The sequence below is a fragment of the Ixodes scapularis genome, unplaced genomic scaffold, assembly GCF_016920785.2.
Source record: "Ixodes scapularis isolate PalLabHiFi unplaced genomic scaffold, ASM1692078v2 PGA_scaffold4__175_contigs__length_147842914, whole genome shotgun sequence".
Taxonomy (NCBI): Eukaryota; Metazoa; Arthropoda; class Arachnida; order Ixodida; family Ixodidae; genus Ixodes; species Ixodes scapularis.
Genome location: NW_024609879.1, coordinates 108,905,691 through 108,924,854, shown reverse-complemented (window position 1 = coordinate 108,924,854; position 19,164 = coordinate 108,905,691). Strand labels below are relative to the sequence as shown.

Below are 19,164 nucleotides of genomic sequence, written 5' to 3'. Positions count from 1 at the left end.
CAATTTTTCAAAAATGCACTGGAATAAGCTAAGGTGGAGATAGAGCAACAAATAGACTAGTAAAGAGAAGGCCAACAGAAAATCAGAGAATCAGAGCTGTGGCACTAATGATCCAGGTGGGGAGGCACACAGTTCCCAGCCTTCCAGGAGTGCACAGCACTTTGGGATTTATGCGAGGAGCCTGTGATCTTTCGTGTCAATTTCATTCATTTAATGCAGCTAAAAGAAGCTGGACACACAGGTCTTTTGATAGGAAGGGGTCGCCTGTAAAAAGCTTCTGACAAACTGCAAGAAAAGGTAAGGAAATTCAGTAGTTTTCTAGTGGCTTGAAAAGAGTGCACTGGTACACGTTTACCTATACATGTCACATAAACTTATGGAAAGATATATGCAGGTAGTCATTAAAGCATTAATAAATTAGCAAGCACAGGGCCCTACCCTGACACTATGTTAGAGGGCTTCTATTAATATAACAATAAAAGGGGCCTCAAAATTAGACTGAGAAGGACATCTGCCTCAGAACTTATTTGATGCCAGTTGATTGCACGAAGGTACAACAGTTGTTCATATTCAATAGACTTCCGGTACTGCACTTATTCATTTTTTAATAGTGCACAGCGATGTAATAAAGCTATGTTTCTTTGAGCACTAATAATTGTAATGTGCATGAGATATATGCGAGTGCTTTGAGCAAGTTATCTAAAAGGACGCAAAAGAAAAAAAGAAAGCTGGAAGTGCTGAGGGGTCAACTGAAAGCGGCAGGTAGCAAGCTTGTTTACAAACACTAATGCATAAGTTCGTTGCAGTTCACAATTCCATGCAGCACCTAATAACCGACAATGCTTGTGCGGTCATGCCGCAAAAACAAGCACCAAGTTTGCTTAAAGGCCGACGTACAACCTCGGTTTTCTGCAGGGAAGATAATCCTCTTAGCGCTCCCCTCTCCTAAGCTGCGAGGGGGAGCCAGGCTGGGGCAAGGTAAAAAGTGGAGAGGGTATAGGAAAGGAGGAGGCGGGAAAAAGGGGAAGGCGCGAAGTGTACGTCGGCCTTTAACACAGCCAGGTAAGAAAGCACACATACCGTATTTACTCGAGTAATAGCCACACTGCTGGTATGTATTGGCTGTATATGTGTTCTGCGGGAAAGTAGACACAGGGGCTTTGTTCATAAATAGTGCGGCTATTGCTCGAGTAAATACGGTACGAGCCAGACATAAACCACACAGTAGAAAATAATAAACCAAAAAAACTGATCCAAACCGAAACAGTTCCAACCAGTGCCACGACAAAAGTTCATCTTCAAAAGAGACTGCAATAAAAAAAAAACTAAGAATGTGAAGGAAGCAACTGTCAAAAACCAAACCAGAGAGCTGCGACTGGCTACTTCTTCGGTCAAAGCTCGGAAGAGATGACTAAAAGCTAGCTCCACTGTCCATAGTTTTACACTTGTTCCACTCCACATTCCCTTGAATGTCACCAGCTTTAAAAGTATTTGGCAAAAAGAAACTACTGAAATTCAAAAACTTTATCCCTTGGAAAAGTAAAGCAACATGCCTACAGTTCTACTGCCTCTTGAACTGCAGTGGCCTAGGCGTAGTGAACTTGGCTATGACCTCGTCCGTGACCAACTTCCTGGCTGCCTGGTGGGCCGCAATCCGCTTCTGCAACACCTCTATGAGCTCCTTCTTGAGGAATCCGGTGAGGAGTTCCCCGCTGGTGTAATCCTGGAGAGAAGGTGCACAGCCCTCGGATTTCAACTCTCGCAGAGCAGGAGTAGGGCAGAGTAACTCCCAGAGACCCCAGAGCAATGTTGTGTAGTAACCACGGCAACACCGACAGGAAATGACCATACGACTACTTGCCCCACCCTAATGACCCCTTGCCTGTCGAGTTAAGCAGTCGAGTGTAAAACAAATGTGCAAGTAAGCATTGAGTGCATATTTGAAATGCCTTTTAGGAAGGCATGCTAAACGGGAAAACAATTTTTTTTTATTTACGATAACCAAATGAATCTTTTAAATTATAGTGCTTGATGTCCTTTTTTCTAAATCTGGCATTAGGTATAATATAGCTTGTTTTTTTTTTCTCTCCATGGAATGCACATGCAAAAATCATACCCTTGCAGACCACATAGGGCATGGCAACACATCTAAAAGAGCCTCATAAAATAAACTAATTCACACCACTTAAACCACTGAGTGCAATGAACAACAAAAATAACATGAGAGAGACATAGCTTATTTTAAAACAACAAAAAATCGCAAAAGTTTGTAAGGAGCCAACAAAAGTTTCTTAAATTTTTCATAAATTTAAAATATATTAGGGGTGTGCCAATATCTGAGATTTCAAATATGAATCGAATGTCTTTCGTATTCGATACGAGAATTGGATATTTGGAAATTTTTGAATATTCGGTTGTGGCCGAATATTCGGGCAAGGTATGAATATTTGGCCAAATAGCGAATAATCCACTCAAGGAAAATGTCCTGAACATTCAGAGCTTTCTTAAAAGCTGTGTTCAGTCGCTTAAAATTGCAGGTATCGTAGCCATTTTTTTATGAACCCTTTGATTGATTGATTAATTAGGGGCTTTCTGGCGCAACAGCGACGTGGCCATACTGCGCCAAACTTAAATATTTGCGCAAAGCAAAGGTAGAGTGTGTAGAAGTAAAAGTCAGATACTCGGGCAAAAGACAAAATGCTTAGAAGGACCTAATCACCTGTTGTGATCACATACTAAAGAAAGTGCATGTTGGAAAAGCTAGAACTTGTGCAAAAAATTTTTTCTCAAGGAACATAACAACACATCAAAGGGAATAATCGGCTGCTCACCAAGCACTAGTGCAGGATGAAATGGAATACAATACATTGCGAATTCCGGAAAACAGGAGCGTCTTTCTTGTGCGAGGGCAGAGCAGAGACCGAGAATATGCCAGACCGTCAAGATCTCACCACACTGTTCGCAAGAAGGTGGATCTGCCCCATGCAACAAGTAAGCATGGGTGGCATAAGAATGACCAAGCCTCAAGCGACAGTAATACCTCACGAGACCGGGTTTTATGGGAAGAGCTCTCCCATATCCCTAAAACAGGCTTGAAGGAGTGCAGCTTATTGTCATGCTGGTGGTTTCATTCTGTTTGCCATATTAGGAAAATTGCTGCCCTAAAAATAGGTTTCAGGTATTGATGTGGTAGCTGCAGACGTGTTTCCAGCAAGTTTTTGGAAGAGGCCGCAAGCCTGTCAGCCTTCTCATTGCCACTGAGCCCAACGTGGCTGGGTACCCAGCAAAATATGATGTCATGCCCCTTTCGTAGGCCCCTATTTATTTTTGCACGCACAAGCTGGATGAGATTATGCTTTGAATTTTTTACAGTGCTGATCGCAGTTATAACACTTTGAGAATCAACAAACACGACGGCTTTCAATATGGCTTTCTATAATATAATCCACTGTTGTTAATACACTTTGAAGTTCTGTAGTGAATATACTAGCAACACTGTTCAACCGCTGAACGCTCGCAAATGATTCAGAGTACACAGCAGATCCAACAAAAGAGGAGGTCTTTGCCCCGTCGGAATAAAACTGTGCATTATCTTTGTATTTTTTTAGTACCTCATGAAACTCCTGCTGGATGATTATTGAAGAAATGTTATGTTTGTTGAACCTGGTGAAACACCCACCACAGCTGACTGGCAGCAGGTCCCAAGGCGCAACAGTGTCGGTCCTTTCGAGTAAGCTTATGTCATTCAGTTCGAGACTAAGAGATTGACGGATGTCCTCAAGGCGAAGACTGAGAGGCCGCACAATACTATAGGCTTATTTTGAAAAATAAGGGAAGAACTAAAGTCATGCACACAGCGGTATGTTGGATGGTTAGGGTCAGACAGGACTTTGTAGGTGTAAATCAAGCTAATATATTGCCGTCTTTTTTCCAGCGACATCTGATTTGTCTCTACATATAAACTGAGGATTGGTGATGTCCGAAAAGCCCCTCTGGCAAGTCGAAGGCCAAGGTGGTGACCAGGATCCAACATCTTGAGTGCCGATGACCTTGCCGATCCGTAAACTACTGCTCCGTAATCGAGGCGGGACCTCATGAGAGAGTTATACAGGCGCAGCAGACATTTCCTGTCAGATTCCCATGACCTGTGTGACAAGACTTTAAGGATATTAGCAGACCTTAGGCATTTAAGTTTCAGTTGTTTCAAATGTGAAATAAAATTTAGCTTCCTATCAAAAATGAGTCCTAAGAACTTGTGTTCATTTCGGCTACTTATGGAAGTTCTATTGATCTCCAATGATGGATCAAGCGTTATTCCACGTTTGAGAGAGAATGGTACGCACAGTCTTCTCAGGAGGGAACCGAAAACCATTTTCGTCGGCCCACTTACTTATTTTATTTGTTGCGAGCTGCAGCTGGCGTTCACAGCTGGAGAGATTGCAAGAAGAAACTGATATTTGAACGTCATCAACATACAAGGAGTAAGACACGGTGCGTGGTATTACCTTGGAAAGAGAGTTGATCTTCACGGCAAATAGTGTAACGCTCAAGACCCCCCCCCCCCTTTTGTGGCACCCCATTCTCCTGAATAAAAAGGTCTGAATAGAAGAGTAGTAAGTTGGGCGAGTTGGTAAACGTTGAACATGGTTAAAATCGCGCACAAAGAGACGAGGACAAACGAGGAAGGAACACAGAACACAGACAGGCGCGCACTCACAACTCTAGCATATTAAGTGAAGAAGAGAAAGATGAAGCACTATTTTTTACAGGGGACAACCGTCGGTTGCTTTGAGTGAAAAAGAAGTTGCCTTCTTGAGATCATTTGACTGCGGATGATCTGTTTCCCCCTGGTGACGTTGTCCCCTGTAAAAAATAGTGCTTCATCTTTCTCTTCTTCACTTAATATGCTAGAGTTGTGAGTGTGCGCCTGTCTGTGTTCTGTGTTCCTTCCTCGTTTGTCCCCGTCTCTTTGTGCGCGATTTTAACCATGTTCAAGGTATGAATATGTGGCACCTAGTCTAACTTTGAATGTTCGGTTAGACAGAAAGCTTTTTATAACACAGAGCATGCGACCATGTAAACCACATGCGAACAGGTCCCTAAGTATTCCATACCGCCATGCCGTGTCGTACGCCTTCTCCAAGTCAAAGAAGACTGACACGCAGTGCTGTCTGTTTACAAAAGCGTTACGTATAGTCGTTTCCAGGCGCATTAGGTGGTCAACAGTTGACCGCCCTCCACGAAAACCACACTGGTTCCGATCGAAGAAACCCTGCATTTCAAGAAATTACACCAGACTCCTATTAATCATCCGCTCAAATATTTTGCCAAGACTGCTCGTAAGTGCAATAGGGCAGTAGCTGGATGGAACTGACGAGTCTTTAGCAGGTTTCAACAATGGGACAACATGAGCCTGCTTCCAGGCTTGGGGAAAGTATGCCTGCGTCCACAGATGATTAAAAAACCAAAGAAAAGTTTCCAGAGATTTTGGGGCCAGCTGACGAATCATCTCGTAATGAATCCTGTCAGGGCCAGGGGCCGACTGTTTCTTAAGACTAAGAGCCAACTTAAGTTCATGCATTGTGAAAGGTTTGTTGTATCCGGCAGTATTTCCTCCAGACATACTAATGCGATGGCGTTCTGCACGAGCCTTGAATTGTCTAAACTCTGCCCGGTAGTTATTGGAGCTGCAAACATTGTGGAACTGCTCTTCGAGGACTTTAGCCACATCTCTGAGCGAGGTTGTAGGAGAATGGAAAAGAGGTATCACAAAAACATGATAATCAAGCCTTGATTTTGCGGTATCGATCCCACACTTCCTTGGACGAGACAAAACTATTGACAGAAGAGACATACTTCATCCAAGTTCCTCGTTTAGCTTGTTTCCTCGTCCATCGAGCTTTTGCTTTTCTCCTTTTGAACTCTTTTCTATTGAGAGGAGTAGGGTACCGCCTGAACGTATCCCAGGCTTTATGCTGTTCTTTTCTTGTAGATGCTCAGTCTTTGTTCCACCATGGCTTACACCTCTTCGGCATGTTTTCAGAAGTCTGCGGAATAGCCTCAAAAGCTGCATTAGGAATACTATGTTCGGTGACATATAATGTGGCATCCTCTGGAGACAAACTGGCCAGGAGTGAAGCATCCAGCGTTGCCTTTAATTTAAAAAGCCCCCAATCTGCCTTTTCTAACTTCCACCTAGGAATGCGCTTTAAAATGGTAGGAAGTGCGACATTGCTTTTTAAAATTACCGGAAAGTGGTCGCTCCCAAAAGGTTTCTTTAAAACGTTCCAAGAAAACCATGAGGGTGATGAAATAGACAGGTCGATGGATGTGAAAGAGTTATGAGGTGCACTGTAAAATGTTGGCTCTTTGTTATTTAAAAGACACAAACCTGAAGACAGCAAAAGACGCTCTGTGACCTCGCCACGAGAATCAAGTCGGTCACTGCCCCACATAGGATTGTGAGCATTAAAATCGCCTAAAATTAAGAAGGGTTCTGGCAGCTAATCAACAAGACCTTCGAGTTCATGGATATGAAGTGGAACATGTGGGGGAAGATGTAACGATACAATGGTAATGAGACAGTCAACTAAAACACGAGTTGCAGCAGCTTCAAGTGGTGTACGAAGCACATGCTACTCCTCTCTGTACAACCACAGCAAAGCCACCAGAAGACTGGGCTGACAAACAATCTTTCCTAAAAACACAATGACGACGTAAAATATCAGTGTGAGTGTTCTTAAGATGAGTTTCCTGCAGACAGCGACCTGACTAGTCAAGGGAAATTTCAATTATATTCTTAAAAAAAGGTCACTACCATTCCATTTTTACATGCTATCTAGACATGTGCAGTTTTGTAGACTCTTAATTTTGTCAATTTGTATAACTAATCAGTTGCACCTTTTGCCTGCTTTCATGTACAGTTGACAGGTGACTACTAGTCTATAATAGCTGTGTTACCAGTTGCCTTGTTTTTAGGCTGCCTAGTCAGGCAGTTTCATTTACTTGAATTTGTTGACATCATTTTTGGTTTTGAAGGTAATAAGAAAAGTATTCTCATTTTTTTATTTTTTAGTGGTAGTACATTTATATTTGAAACATATTCGATATTCAAAGCTATAATTTTCAAATATTCATATTCAATTTGTATTTGAAAATTTCAATATTCGCACACCCCTAAAAAATATATATTTAACTGAACCTAGATGGTTGCATCCTACATATTCTAAAGTACATGCATGCCAAATTTGGTTGTGATAGAAGAGTATTTAAGACAGAAATTCTTGCGTGGAAACCGTAAAGATGCCCCCAAAAGAGAAAAGCACGTTCGAATGTTACCAGCAATGTTTTTTCGCGAAGGGGAAAACAACATTTTCTGCACAATTTTCTGTGAGAAATTGAAGCTACAGAAGACTGCAATGGAAAGCAGACAGCTAGGTCTACTTGTAAATGTAAACGCGATGGCAGCCAACATGACAATTTGAAAAACCACGCGCAGAAAAATGGCTCAAATATATGCCGTTCCGGGTTACCAGAAGTCTTCCAATGCATATTCGACTAATTTCGCGGTCATAACTGGCACTGGTTATTTTTATACATAAAATATTTTTAATGCTTCCCTTCATTTTCCGGTCACAGAAAACGCACTCTACAACGATGCAGACGTCACGTGGCGAGAGGTACAAGTCGGGCCCCGTTTAACCAATTCTAAAGCTGGCATGCTCACACAACTCTCCCATTATAGTCACAGACAGGGTTAGAATGGCAGCGAGGGGCTTTCCCACCTCCAGTGCGAACTTCGTACCTTAGACAATGCTTCAACATCTCATGCACCTCTAGAGCATGTGCACAGCCAATGCATGGCGGAAGGCATAAACCAAGTTCTGAAAGTCGGACGTTTGAAAGACATGCCCTGCCATTGCCATCCTGCCAATGACAATAACGTATTTAATTAAATAATTTTAAATAAATGTGGATGGTTACACAAAGTGTGTTGTGATTGACAGCGGTAGCTGCTGCATAGTGAAAAGGAATGTTGAAGGAGATTTCTTCTCAGGCAGTGTGCTGTACAATGTTTGCGGTAGGTTCTTTGCTATCAGAGGAATTGACGTGGAACACGCGTGTGAGGAGATATGAGCTTCGGTGGAAAAGATTGTGCGTGATGTTGCATGCGTTAGAGAAGGACGCAGAGACGCATTTTTTTTTTTTTGGCTGAAACACCCTCGAGGAAGGGGGGTACTCGTGACCGCGCCCGCAGGGGAAGAAGCAAAAGTACGTACGAGGGCTGTTCTGTAGGGGCGCGGAGTGCACACGAGAACGGAACCTGGGGGGCGGCAGTGCGGTGGTGAGGGAGCGCGTGAGCAAGGTACAACTACACGAATGTTTTGCAACGGTGGCAGCCGGAGGGGTGGGGAAGGAAGCAAAAGCGCTCCCCCCGCGATCACGTAGGTTTTTTGAAACAGTGGCAGCCTACAGGGGGGGAAGGGGGCGAGGGGGTCGAAAGATATATCCTTGCCGTATGCGAGGAACAACAGGGAAAGGGGGAGCAGTGCCTTTGCTGTAGAGCGGAATTTTCTGTTTGTACATGAGCATTTTTTGGCCGGGAATGGGCACTAACACCTACCGCTGTAATTTACTGCACATATTTGCAATTCCACCCCCCCCCCCCCCTATTGAATAAGGTACCCCAGGCAGCGTGCCAGAGAGACGCCTAACTTGGCACAAGCTTGGCAATCCTAGGGGCCCTAATACGGTTTCGCTCCAAGGCATTAGTTAGTTCCAGAGCATACTTTTCTTTGGTGTTTCCATGGCTTTCTAATGGCTCGCCAAATAATTGCCAAAGTGCCAGGCTAGGAGATGCCAGATGATAGCAAAACTACCCGCAGTGAAGCCCAACTTTGTCACTCGTTTGGTGCATTAGGGCAAAGACACCCAGGCTCTGGCCAAGGAAGGTCGAGTTTGGCCCTACCTTGATTTCTTTGGGTATTTTAGGGCCTATAACATTACAGACAAAAGAACAAAACTTTGGCCCAAGGAGCTGCGCTACCTAAGAACTGCTCCCCCTGCACTTCAGGCTCGCCTTTTTAAAAAATTTGTCGATGCTCATAGAGCAAATGAACGTCACCTTAGAAGTGCAGAACACAGACTGAGTGTGAATGCACGTTAAACTCGGTTCTTTCGGAAGCCATTTGGCTTCCCTTTGGAAAGGTCAAGGTCAGTACCTGTCGAATCTTTTCTAGCCGCTCGTCGTCCTCGAGGAAGAAACGCAGGTACTGGTAGGAGATGTCGACATCGCAGTTTCCTCCCTTCTCCTTGTGCTCCTCCACCGTGGCGCCACCCCCCGAAAAGGCATACTTGTTGATCTGCGCACGAGGGAGAGAGAAAAGCGATTGCAATGATGCTGCGACTCTTGCGTGACTACAGGCAGGTTTGTAAAGGCTGCCACTGTCAAAGTGATGCTGAACCGAAAGTTGGGATTTCGCAAAACATGGCCGCAGAAACGTCGAACGAGACACTACAAACTCCCAAATATCACTCATGCATCAATATCTCAAACGGATGGCCATATTTTCGGAAAAAAAGGGTGCAACGAGTGAGGAATGTGACGTCGCAATTCTCCTGAACAGTCGAGAATGAGGGAAAGTGGCCTAGCCTCTCTCTTCCTTGCCTCGGTTCACTTGTTTGAGGGGACAAAGCGAAGAGGAGAGGGAACGACAATCGCAACATGACATGTCTCGTTGTACCTCGTCAGCCCCGTTAATCGCATGCTTCTTTTAGGAAAAAAAAATATGGCCATCCGTTAAAGCTGTTGCCGTACGAGCAATGTTTTTGGGGCTTTGCAGTGTCTCCGCCCGTCGCTCCGGCCTTGTTTTGGAAGCTCCAAATTTTGGTTCGGTGTTCCTTTAAGGCACAATCACACAATTGTGTTTGCTTGCGATTGAGGTCTTGTGACCTTTTAGGATGAGAAAACATACTGGCCTTATCTATGAGCTGACCCCGGAACTGCATTTCACTAGACCAAAGGTTTTGCTGTATTCGCGAGATGAGATATATGTACTGTCTACAAGTAATGGTTGTTTATAAAATTGTAAAAAGTTTTTTGAAGTTGTAAGGTACACGGCCGTAAAAAGTCGAGCCGATGCGTGGTTAATAACTGCTTGCACGATGAATCCCAGAATGGCCAACATTTGTAATCGAAAAGGAGAGGAAACACGACTACTGTGCCAGTTCCGTTACTAACACAAAGTGAGAGCACCAGAGTAACGTCACGATTGCCGCCACGCGGGCAAGTCCCACATTGGGTCCTTTTCAAAGTTTGGTCTGGCAACTTTGACCACTATCGTCATCTCGGTGTATGGTATCTTAAAACAAATGGTGACCTTGAAGCTGGCGAAAGAAGAAGTCAAAGACACCAACGAGCGGAGGAATGTAGTATATGAGAATATATGAGGCCTGTACGTTCGAAACTGGTATGAGACGACGCACAAATTAGATACAGCGGTTGCATAAGCGCTCGATTCAGAACGTGGTGCAATCAATCTCTCGGCACAAATTTGGCTTTAAAGCCCTTTGACGGCGGAAATGTAATCGAAGGGCTCATAAGTCTCTGCTTCGTCCTGGTCGCTTCTTACGTTCACACCATTGAAACACGTGCGTAACTTTCAAACTTCAGTCCAACTCTTGTCAAATTTGCGTAAAAAGTTAGAAAGAAGTCTGACACTGTCGAGCTCGAACCTTAAAGGACACATGCAAAGGAAAAAAAAATTTTTTTTTAAACAGGCTAAGTGGAAAAAGAATATCATAAAACGAATTTACAACGAAGAAAGAAAAAATATTAGAGCTATATTTACGGCACAAAACGAATTTGTAGTTAGCGCCGCGAGAACCGCCGCTGGTCACATGGTAGGCCTGTGCGCCGCCACGCTGCGTCACCGCCGCCGCAAAGTCACGCCGCCGCCGCATGCAGAGCGTTGTGCAACACCGCTTCAACGCGTATCTCCACGCCGCCGCCGTCATCTGACTGGCGCACAGGTCTGTCATGTCTGCTTGCGCTTCTTCAGGAGCTTCCTTTGGGCTCTAAAAGTTACTTATTAATCTTAGTTTTTTTTTTTGTTATACTTCAAACAAAGATGGATAAGTTACTTTTGGAGGCCAAAGGAAGCTTCCGAAAGAGCGCAAGCACCACAAGATAAATAAGGGCCAGTCAGGTGATAAATAAGGGCCACTTTTTTGCGGCGCCCGCGGGTGCCAACTACAAATTTGTATAGCGCCGTAAATATAGCTCTAAAACTTTTTTTTCTTTGTTGTAAAATTGTTTAATGACATCCTTTTTCCATCTAAGCTGTTTAAAAAAATGTTTTTTTTCTCTTTGCATGTGTCCTTTAACAGGATCTCGACATCCCCACTCCTACGTTTAGGAAGAGCACACAGGGGTAAAGACGGAAGCGGAATGCGGCAAATCGTAGGCACCAACTTCGACGGCCCCGAGGGGAAAAATGAAAAAGAGAGCGACAGAAAAGCAGAGAAAGAAAGCAGACGGCAAGGTGGGCGTGCTTGCTTTGCTGCAACGTGACGAGGTCATTCGAGTGCCCGTCAACTTTGCTCATTTTTATAGAATGCGCGACGTCTGTTTATTTGTGTAAAATCCTGCTAGAAAAGACACTATATACAGACCAGAGTTGTATGCAACCCCTTACAAATAACGCGTTACTTGTACTTGGTTACATTTTCAGTAATGAAGTAACAACTCGGTTCATATTCTAGAGGAGGGACGAGTGACATATCTTCGTTACTTTTGATGGAGTAGGGAGTAACGGTATCTACTTACTTTTGGAGAGGAACATGTACACCGCAAGTTACAATATGGTTTTCACCCACGACTCACACCTTCGACTTCCACAACAAAATAGTGTCAGACAGACGATTAAAAGACGTGCACGAAGTATGACAGCATAGCAAAATCTATTGCCACCATCAGAATGACCACGAAGGCATATAAAAAGCGAGGTATTATTTACGAAAAAAGGCACTGGAAGGTGACCACTACTTCAGAAAACAAACATTCAGAGTAACGAGAAGGTAGCTCCTTACTTTTGAGCTGAAGTAACGCATTCCTTTTGAATCTCCGTAGAAGTAACATGCTTTGCTACTTTTAGAGCGCTGGCGAGTAACGATGTTTAGTTTCTTTTTGCAAACCTTGCAAGCAATATTTTCCTGCATCTTTGTGGGTATCAAGGTGGCGCCAACGATACGATCTCATGGGGATTGCCAATGTCCGCACCTACGCACTGCCGTCGCGAAGCGGTCGAAATGTATGGGACCTCTCCCTCTAGGTTATTTATTACATTATCTCTATGGCATGGCCGGTCTCTCGCTGTTCTAGGGCATTCGGGCAACCGAAAACTCACCTTATTCTTTATCTGGGCGGGCGTGTCTGTGAGGAAGATGGAAGAGTTAGGGTCGCTGGCACTCATCTTGCTCTGGGCGCCCTGTAGCGCCGGGAAGAATACTGAGTGGAGCAGCGCCGGCTTGGGGAAACCCAGCCGTGGCGCCACATCGCGCGTCATCCGGAAGTAAGGGTCCTGCGCAAAGAAGGTGACGGCACGCTTCCCTTAACGTTTCACGAGACGGCCACGGTGACGGCCACAGTCACGAGCCGTTTTACGGGCTATGCTTTGTGCTTTACACTTTATGGCTTACGGTTTACACTTCACGGTTTATGCTTTACATTTACGATTTCAGTGTTCAAAGTGATGCGCATGCAGGTGGGGGTGTATCTGGTTCCGTGATGATGGCGCAGTTAAAAAATCAAGCTCGAGACTGGGAGACTTTGTGCGGTGCCGTTTGCTGAACTGGAGGTTACGGGGGACTTTCAAAGACCTGTCAAACAGATGCTTAGTTGACTATAATATTATTTGGCTATTGATTGTGACAGATGCCCTTGTGTTCCTGAACTTTAAAAAACACAAATTCTGGGGAATTTAAGAAACAAGATCTCGAAAGAATTGTAAGAATGCAAGGGAGTGACACATGCAAAAGTGCCCCGACAGTTCATTTAACAGATAAAGAATTTGAATTCCTGTTAGAGAAGCCCAATTGGGTCTATAAATAGTTTGTGTTGTTTCAATAAACAGTCAATTGGAAGTAGTGCTTCTGCTCTGTCTCTTACTTTCTGTCCTTGTCTTGTGGCACTTTTGTCAAAAGGAGCAAATGAAACAGTGCCTATCATTAGAACCTTGGTGTATAGGGATTTCACTGTTTTTTGATGCACGAACACTCCATTGTCTCTTTTGTTGTATTAAATGCATAGATAAAATTACCACCACATTATCCTCCACACTTAGAAATATGGCAAAGCATGTTGCATGAATGGGTAACATGCAAGGACTAATTCTCTGGCTATTTAAGAAAAAAAATGTCCACAGATAGCTACTCACTGCATTACCCCAAAATGATGCTCCAGAGAGTAACCCAAATTATCTATCACATTGCGTTCCTTGCACTCCCAAAAAACATTTATTTAGAAACTACCTGGATAGGGTACGGGTCCATATCACATGAGCGAATGACATTTTAGCAAACAGCGACGTTTGAGCGAATCTATGTTTTAGCGAATAACGGGGGCGCGCGTTAACCCATCCACCACGCTGCGCTTTACGCCGCTTCGCCGGCGACAGTCTGTGGCGGCTCATTACAAAAATGTGAACCCATTTGGCCCACCCGAAAACACCGCTTCGCGGCGTCCGACTATTCGCTAAAGTGTAATTCGGTGAAATGTGGGCGTTCGCTAAAACGTCATTCGATCAAGTGAGTGCCTCCCATAGGGTACATATGACACAAAATGCACCTCCCACCCCGAACCCCACCCCTAAAGGGGAGCGGTATGGAAGCGGGGGGGGAGTACAAGGGAGTATTAAAAAATGTTTTTTGGTGCAGTGCAATTTTTTTTTTTAAAGTGGATAGTTTGAGATTATTGAGGAGATCAAACCATTGTGCCCCTTGCAACTAAAATGAAAAATAAACCCATGGGGCGACAACGGCACAAATAATTTCCTCATACTTCTATCGCCGTGCTCGGCTGATGCAGCCAAATCCTGAGTCAGCGTTCGGCTCTGATCGGCGAAACGCCAATACAGCGCAAGTCCCAACTGAGCGCTTTCACAGCACTTGTGCCTAAACTGTGACCCCCATTCGACCGAAGTAGACAGCCTAATAATAATATAGTACACAAGCCTTTTGTTGGGTAAACGGCAAGCTATGTGGAAAACGAGTTCAACAAGGCATCCCCTACAGTTCGATTACCCTGGCAAACAAACCTCCGACGGCTACGTGCTAGAATTCGAAGGGCGTCCCAAGAGGAACCAGAGTCGCTTTTGAACGTCTGTCCACGTCACCTGGTCGATGCCGCAGGGAATGAGGCACGGCACTCTCGACTGCTCCCCGAAGATGAAGGGAAAGGAAGAGGAGAAGGAAGGCGCGGCCTGCACAGCGGGGAAGCCAATCTTCCCGATGCAGTCGCTGTCTCCGAAGCCGAAGATGCCCTTGACCTGGTTGAAGGTCACGCTGCGCCGAATCCTCACTATGTTCTTGTAAAACTCGGGGCACTGCCTGCAGAAACAAGCACAGAGCAGGGCAGGTCAGGTATCAGCGGCTCACAGAGCACGGCAGGCGCCGACCAGACTTGTATGTAATGCGTTACAAATAATGCACAAGTACTGCTATTTAGTTACTTTTTCGGTAACAAAATAAAGACTTAACGTAGCATCCTGAAAGACAGCAGACTCCTATTTCTTACACGATTCCCTTTTTCTTTTTTTTTTAAACACCGAAAGATAGCCTATTTTTTAATAATTGCAGTGCCCTCGCCAATGGTGACCTCTGCCGAAATGAGGTTAGTTACCTACGCAGGGAGACGAGCAAACAATGCTGACTGGAAAGGACAGTTGCCTATACTCCATTGCCTCTCAATGTGATAACAAGCTTGGCAGATCGCAAAATACAAAAACAGCATTTTTTATTTTTTCTCGACTTCTCACCGAAAGTTAGTCCACTCCTCATATTCGTCCAATTTGCTCTCGCTTTTAGATGGGCTATCTCTTGGGATATTACAATGGTTACTTGTAGTTACAGGAACAACTAACGCATTTTCGTTACTTTCTGACGGAACAACGAGTAATGGTAGTATTGAGTAACTTCTGGAGAGGAACTTGTGCGACAAAAGTTACCCTATTTAGACCAGACCCCAGCTCGCGCCCTCAACCTTCATGGGGAAAGAAGAAGAAGAAAAAAAAATGTGTTAGCAAGAAAACAATGAAGATGCCTGCAAACGCGTTAAAAAAGTCGCGCATCGTTAACGACATGAAACGTTAGAAGTCGGTTACCGCTTCGAAGAAACGACGCATCCAGAGTAACGAGAAAAGTTGCGCTTTACTTTCGAGCTGAAGTGACGCATCTCCTTTGGATCTCGGTAATGAGTAATGTACACAATCACTTTCTGAGCAAGCGACAAGCGACGGTATTTAACTACCTTTTTTTCACCGACGCGCACGTGTCGGATGCCAACCTGCTCGGCAGACCCCTGCCGGCTCAACGGTTTGTGGGAGTAGCCCCGGTCACCAAAGGGACGAGAGCGGCTGGGAAGCCCTGCACTCGTACTGCCTCTGGCGCGAGCTTTCTACCTCCGATGATGCTCCAGCGTCTCGCGAGCCTCAAGCGTGCACGCGCAGCCAAAGCATGGTGGAAGGTAAGCACGGCAGAAGGTGAGGCATCCGGAAGACATGGCCTGCTGCCGTCCTCCTGCCAGCAACCGCGGCCACGATAGAGTGAAAAGAATCGGTGCCACTACGATCACCGTCATGACTATCTGAACCGGAAAGGCAGTTTCTTCTTTCGTTATTGGCAAGATTAAGAATGAAGAGGGCGACGCCGCCATGACGTTGCCGGCTGCTTTCTGAAGAGAAAAATTCATGAATAAGCCAAATGGTAGGAGCTAATATCGGATCGATAAATCGAGGCGGAAGTTCCTCTTTCTCTGCCGTCCCTCGCACTTTACGCGCACGGGTTAGTTGCGAGCAGCAAATCGGCAATGATCAGTGTCCCTTTAATGGACACTTTTCAGTGTCGATTAAAAGGAAGAAAACAATATGCTCTCAAACAACCTAGAAAAATTAAAAATATTACAAAATAAATTTTGCACAAAGCTTTTTAAGCTTCGAGTTTAAAGCTTTCAAACGTGCACGCCAAAAAGTGGTACATAACGTCCTATGTACACACCCAGGGCAATATTCTTGTTGGCTAAATCTCCTCCAATTATGTGTGGTGACGTAATGTACCGCTTTTTGGCCTGCGTGTTTGAAAGATGTAAACTAAAACGAGTCTACGCTGTAAATAATTCGACAAAAAAACCTTTTAGCGGAAAATTTATTTTGTAATATATTCATAATTTTTCCAAACTCTTTAAGAAAAAAAATTACTTTTTTCTTTTGATTGTTTTTTTAAAATTTAATAGCTTGGTCTGTGTAGTCAGAAAAAACAAAGGGTTTGTCGCCTCCTGCCCGTTTGTGGACACTGCCGTCGGCTAAAAACGTCCACCCCGATGTCTCTGTAACGCCTTTTAAATAATTTGAAACAATCTCACCTCAAATATACCGCATTTCATGCATTGTAGAATTTTACATATAAAAGTCACTGCCAATTTTTCTTCTAAAGTGGAGTGAATGTAACACAGACGGGTTGGTACAGGCTTTTTGGCAGCCGACGCGTTGGGCGCATGAATTGGCTTCATGCAAACCGACGCCTGAAGCCAAGCCATTAGCGGAAACAAAAACGGTGGCAAAGAGGACACGACTACGGCCGTCGGTACTGTCAGCGATCGTATGAGTACGGAACTTGCGGACAACACCAAGCGATGCGCTAAACCGCACCACAAACAAGCCTGCACAAATTGCATCCAGATTGCCCACCCGGTATACTTGAAGTCGGTGAAGATGAATGTGTTGGCCGGGTCGAATCCACAGGCAACGATGTCGCGGATGTTCTCGTGCGCCATCTTCTCTGCCTCCTCTACAGTCATGTCCTTCCAGAGGAACTTCTCGTCGTCTGTCAGCTGAATGACGAGCGGAACGTCGAACGTGTCCTGCAGCCACCTGCAATCGACAATCCGTAAAAGAACATTTTCTGGCTTGTTTTTTCTTGATCATCAATGATCCAACTGGATAAATAGCAAGCACGGAGCAAGGACCAACGAGGCATCTTTGTGCCGAGAAGTTGTACAGGTAACTGTGATCGGCCGGGCTTCCTTCAAAGGAACTTGCACAAGTAGAGCGATGGCAAGACGTGAACTACACGGGCCAACACCGCATGGTTGGTAGAATGAAATTAGCTTCGAGCTGGCCTTCAGTTTGTCCAGTTCAGTTACCTCAACATTGGGACGCCGTTCGGATTGAGATCACAATCAATCCAGAGGGTGATGGGAGAAATTTAAGTTTGTTTAGGACATACTCACATGAACAGGTTAATTAATCTCAGTAGCAAATAGTCTCAGTCCTTCCTCAGGGCGAGAACATAGGACGGCTCCGAGATTGGCTTCATTTTTGTGCAGTGAATGAGCATACATAGTGGAAGGGACCATAACAGAAAACGCCTAATGTGCAAGTTAAAAAAAAAGAAAAAAAAAAAAAAAAGAAGAAAATGTAAAACAAACTGAATCTTCTACAACTGATTTCCACGAAAAAAAAAATGTACCATAGAATATCGCGCACCCGCCCATTCCACACTAAGCGCCCATACCCAAATATGTAAGATCTGAAAAAAATATGCACAGTAGATTGATATGTAAAATTGATGACCAGACATGCGCCCGTCACTTATCGTTTAGCAATTATCTCTCAATTTTGAGTGGGCGCTTGCCTGGTATTTTACTGTATACCTTTCTGAAAACAGAGCGGCCGTTCCTGTACTTATGATAATGCGGAAACACTTGATAAGGGAGCTATGTCTGGTTTTTGTAATCATAAAATCCGTAAGGACACCTTATGAGCTCAAGAATCTACAATGAATACGAGCAGCACCTTACTTTGTGAAGATGAACGGAATCAAATGGCCGACGTGAAGGGCGTCCGAAGACGGTCCCCGCCCAGTGTAGAGGTAGAACGGCTTCTTCTGCTCGTAGATATTGAGTATCTCGTTGAATTCCCTGAAAATTAGAGCGAGTTGGCGGGTCAAACTCACCGCAGCCGTTTGATCTTGGCCATCAGTCTGTTGCAGGTTTAGAATAGCAGGACAATTAAGCCCCTCCCACAAAGTTCTCTGCTCGCCGTAATATGTTGTTACCTCCGCTCCCCTCTCCTCCAGCGTTCGCTCTGCTAAAGTGGAAAGAGTGAAAGGCTTTCTGGAAGGAGTTTGTCCTACTATTCTTCACATGTAACAGACTCCAGTGCTGACGTCACCACCATGCTCGTGCATTGAGTGCAAGCATACGGATTTTTTTAAGGTGGTCTGTCAGCCAATGCTTTAGACAACTTAGCGAAATGATTTCAACAGCAAAAATCGTAAAGATTACAAGTTGAAGAGAAAGGGGGGTGCGGTTACCTATGCGATACGAAAATTCCTCTCCGTAAAAAGTGATGCGCCTTCTTGCCGGTGAGTGCTTCTACCCGATCCACGAGGTCTTGCGTCATTTTAGACGACCCGAATTTCACTGAAAAGAAATCGGAGAAACAAAAATGCAACGTCGACAGTTATTGCCAAGCCAGCACACCGGCCGGCAACTTCTCCGCGATGTTGACTGCTCACCCAAAATAAAAGTACTAGTCGCATAGATCGTAAAACGAGTGTTGTGACAGGGAAGTACTTGTATGTACCTATGAGCTTGTCGTAGTCGATTCCCGTCGTAGAAGCGCTCACGACGTTCCAAGGATTGACGACGTCGCAGTCGGGCTCCGTGCTTGCGTGGTCGCCACCGTCTTCGAGCGACAGCGCCGACATTTGCTCCAGCGAGGCTGACATCTCGATTCGACCGCCTGCGGCACGTGTGACTGTATACCTATTCGCAAGCGTTATATGTAAACAGGAATCCCAGATTAATTATCGTCTGCGCTTCACTCATTCATCGAGTGCAACCAACGCAACACGCGCTGACGCTTGACGCTACTAAAAATAAAAATA

The 19,164-nt window shown here is 44.7% G+C and overlaps 1 protein-coding gene across 1 annotated transcript; it reads right to left on the bottom strand.

Annotated features, from left to right (window-relative positions):
• Positions 1-1,509: 1,509 nt before the first annotated feature.
• LOC8027771 (tryptophan--tRNA ligase, cytoplasmic) lies at positions 1,510-19,162 on the bottom strand. The gene is made up of 8 exons (XM_002409459.5): positions 18,861-19,162; positions 18,589-18,697; positions 18,074-18,193; positions 16,962-17,144; positions 14,394-14,607; positions 12,408-12,581; positions 9,222-9,362; positions 1,510-1,723 (listed from the first exon to the last, which is right to left on the bottom strand). Exons 1-8 carry the CDS (start codon positions 19,003-19,005, stop codon positions 1,562-1,564), a joined length of 1,248 nt encoding a protein of 415 aa, XP_002409503.3. The 5' UTR covers positions 19,006-19,162; the 3' UTR covers positions 1,510-1,561.
• Positions 19,163-19,164: the final 2 nt, after the last annotated feature.

Bases quoted from the DNA above. Each gene is read 5' to 3' on its own strand.
- LOC8027771 (XM_002409459.5), bottom strand. From the start codon at position 19,005: ATGTCAGCCTCGCTGGAGCAAATGTCGGCGCTGTCGCTCGAAGACGGT. The intron at 18,698-18,860 runs GTACATACAAGT...ATTTCTTTTCAG, and splicing joins CGACTACGACAAGCTCATAG to TGAAATTCGGGTCGTCTAAA. The intron at 12,582-14,393 runs GTGACGTGGACA...TTCTTTGCGCAG, and splicing joins TTCCCTGCGGCATCGACCAG to GACCCTTACTTCCGGATGAC.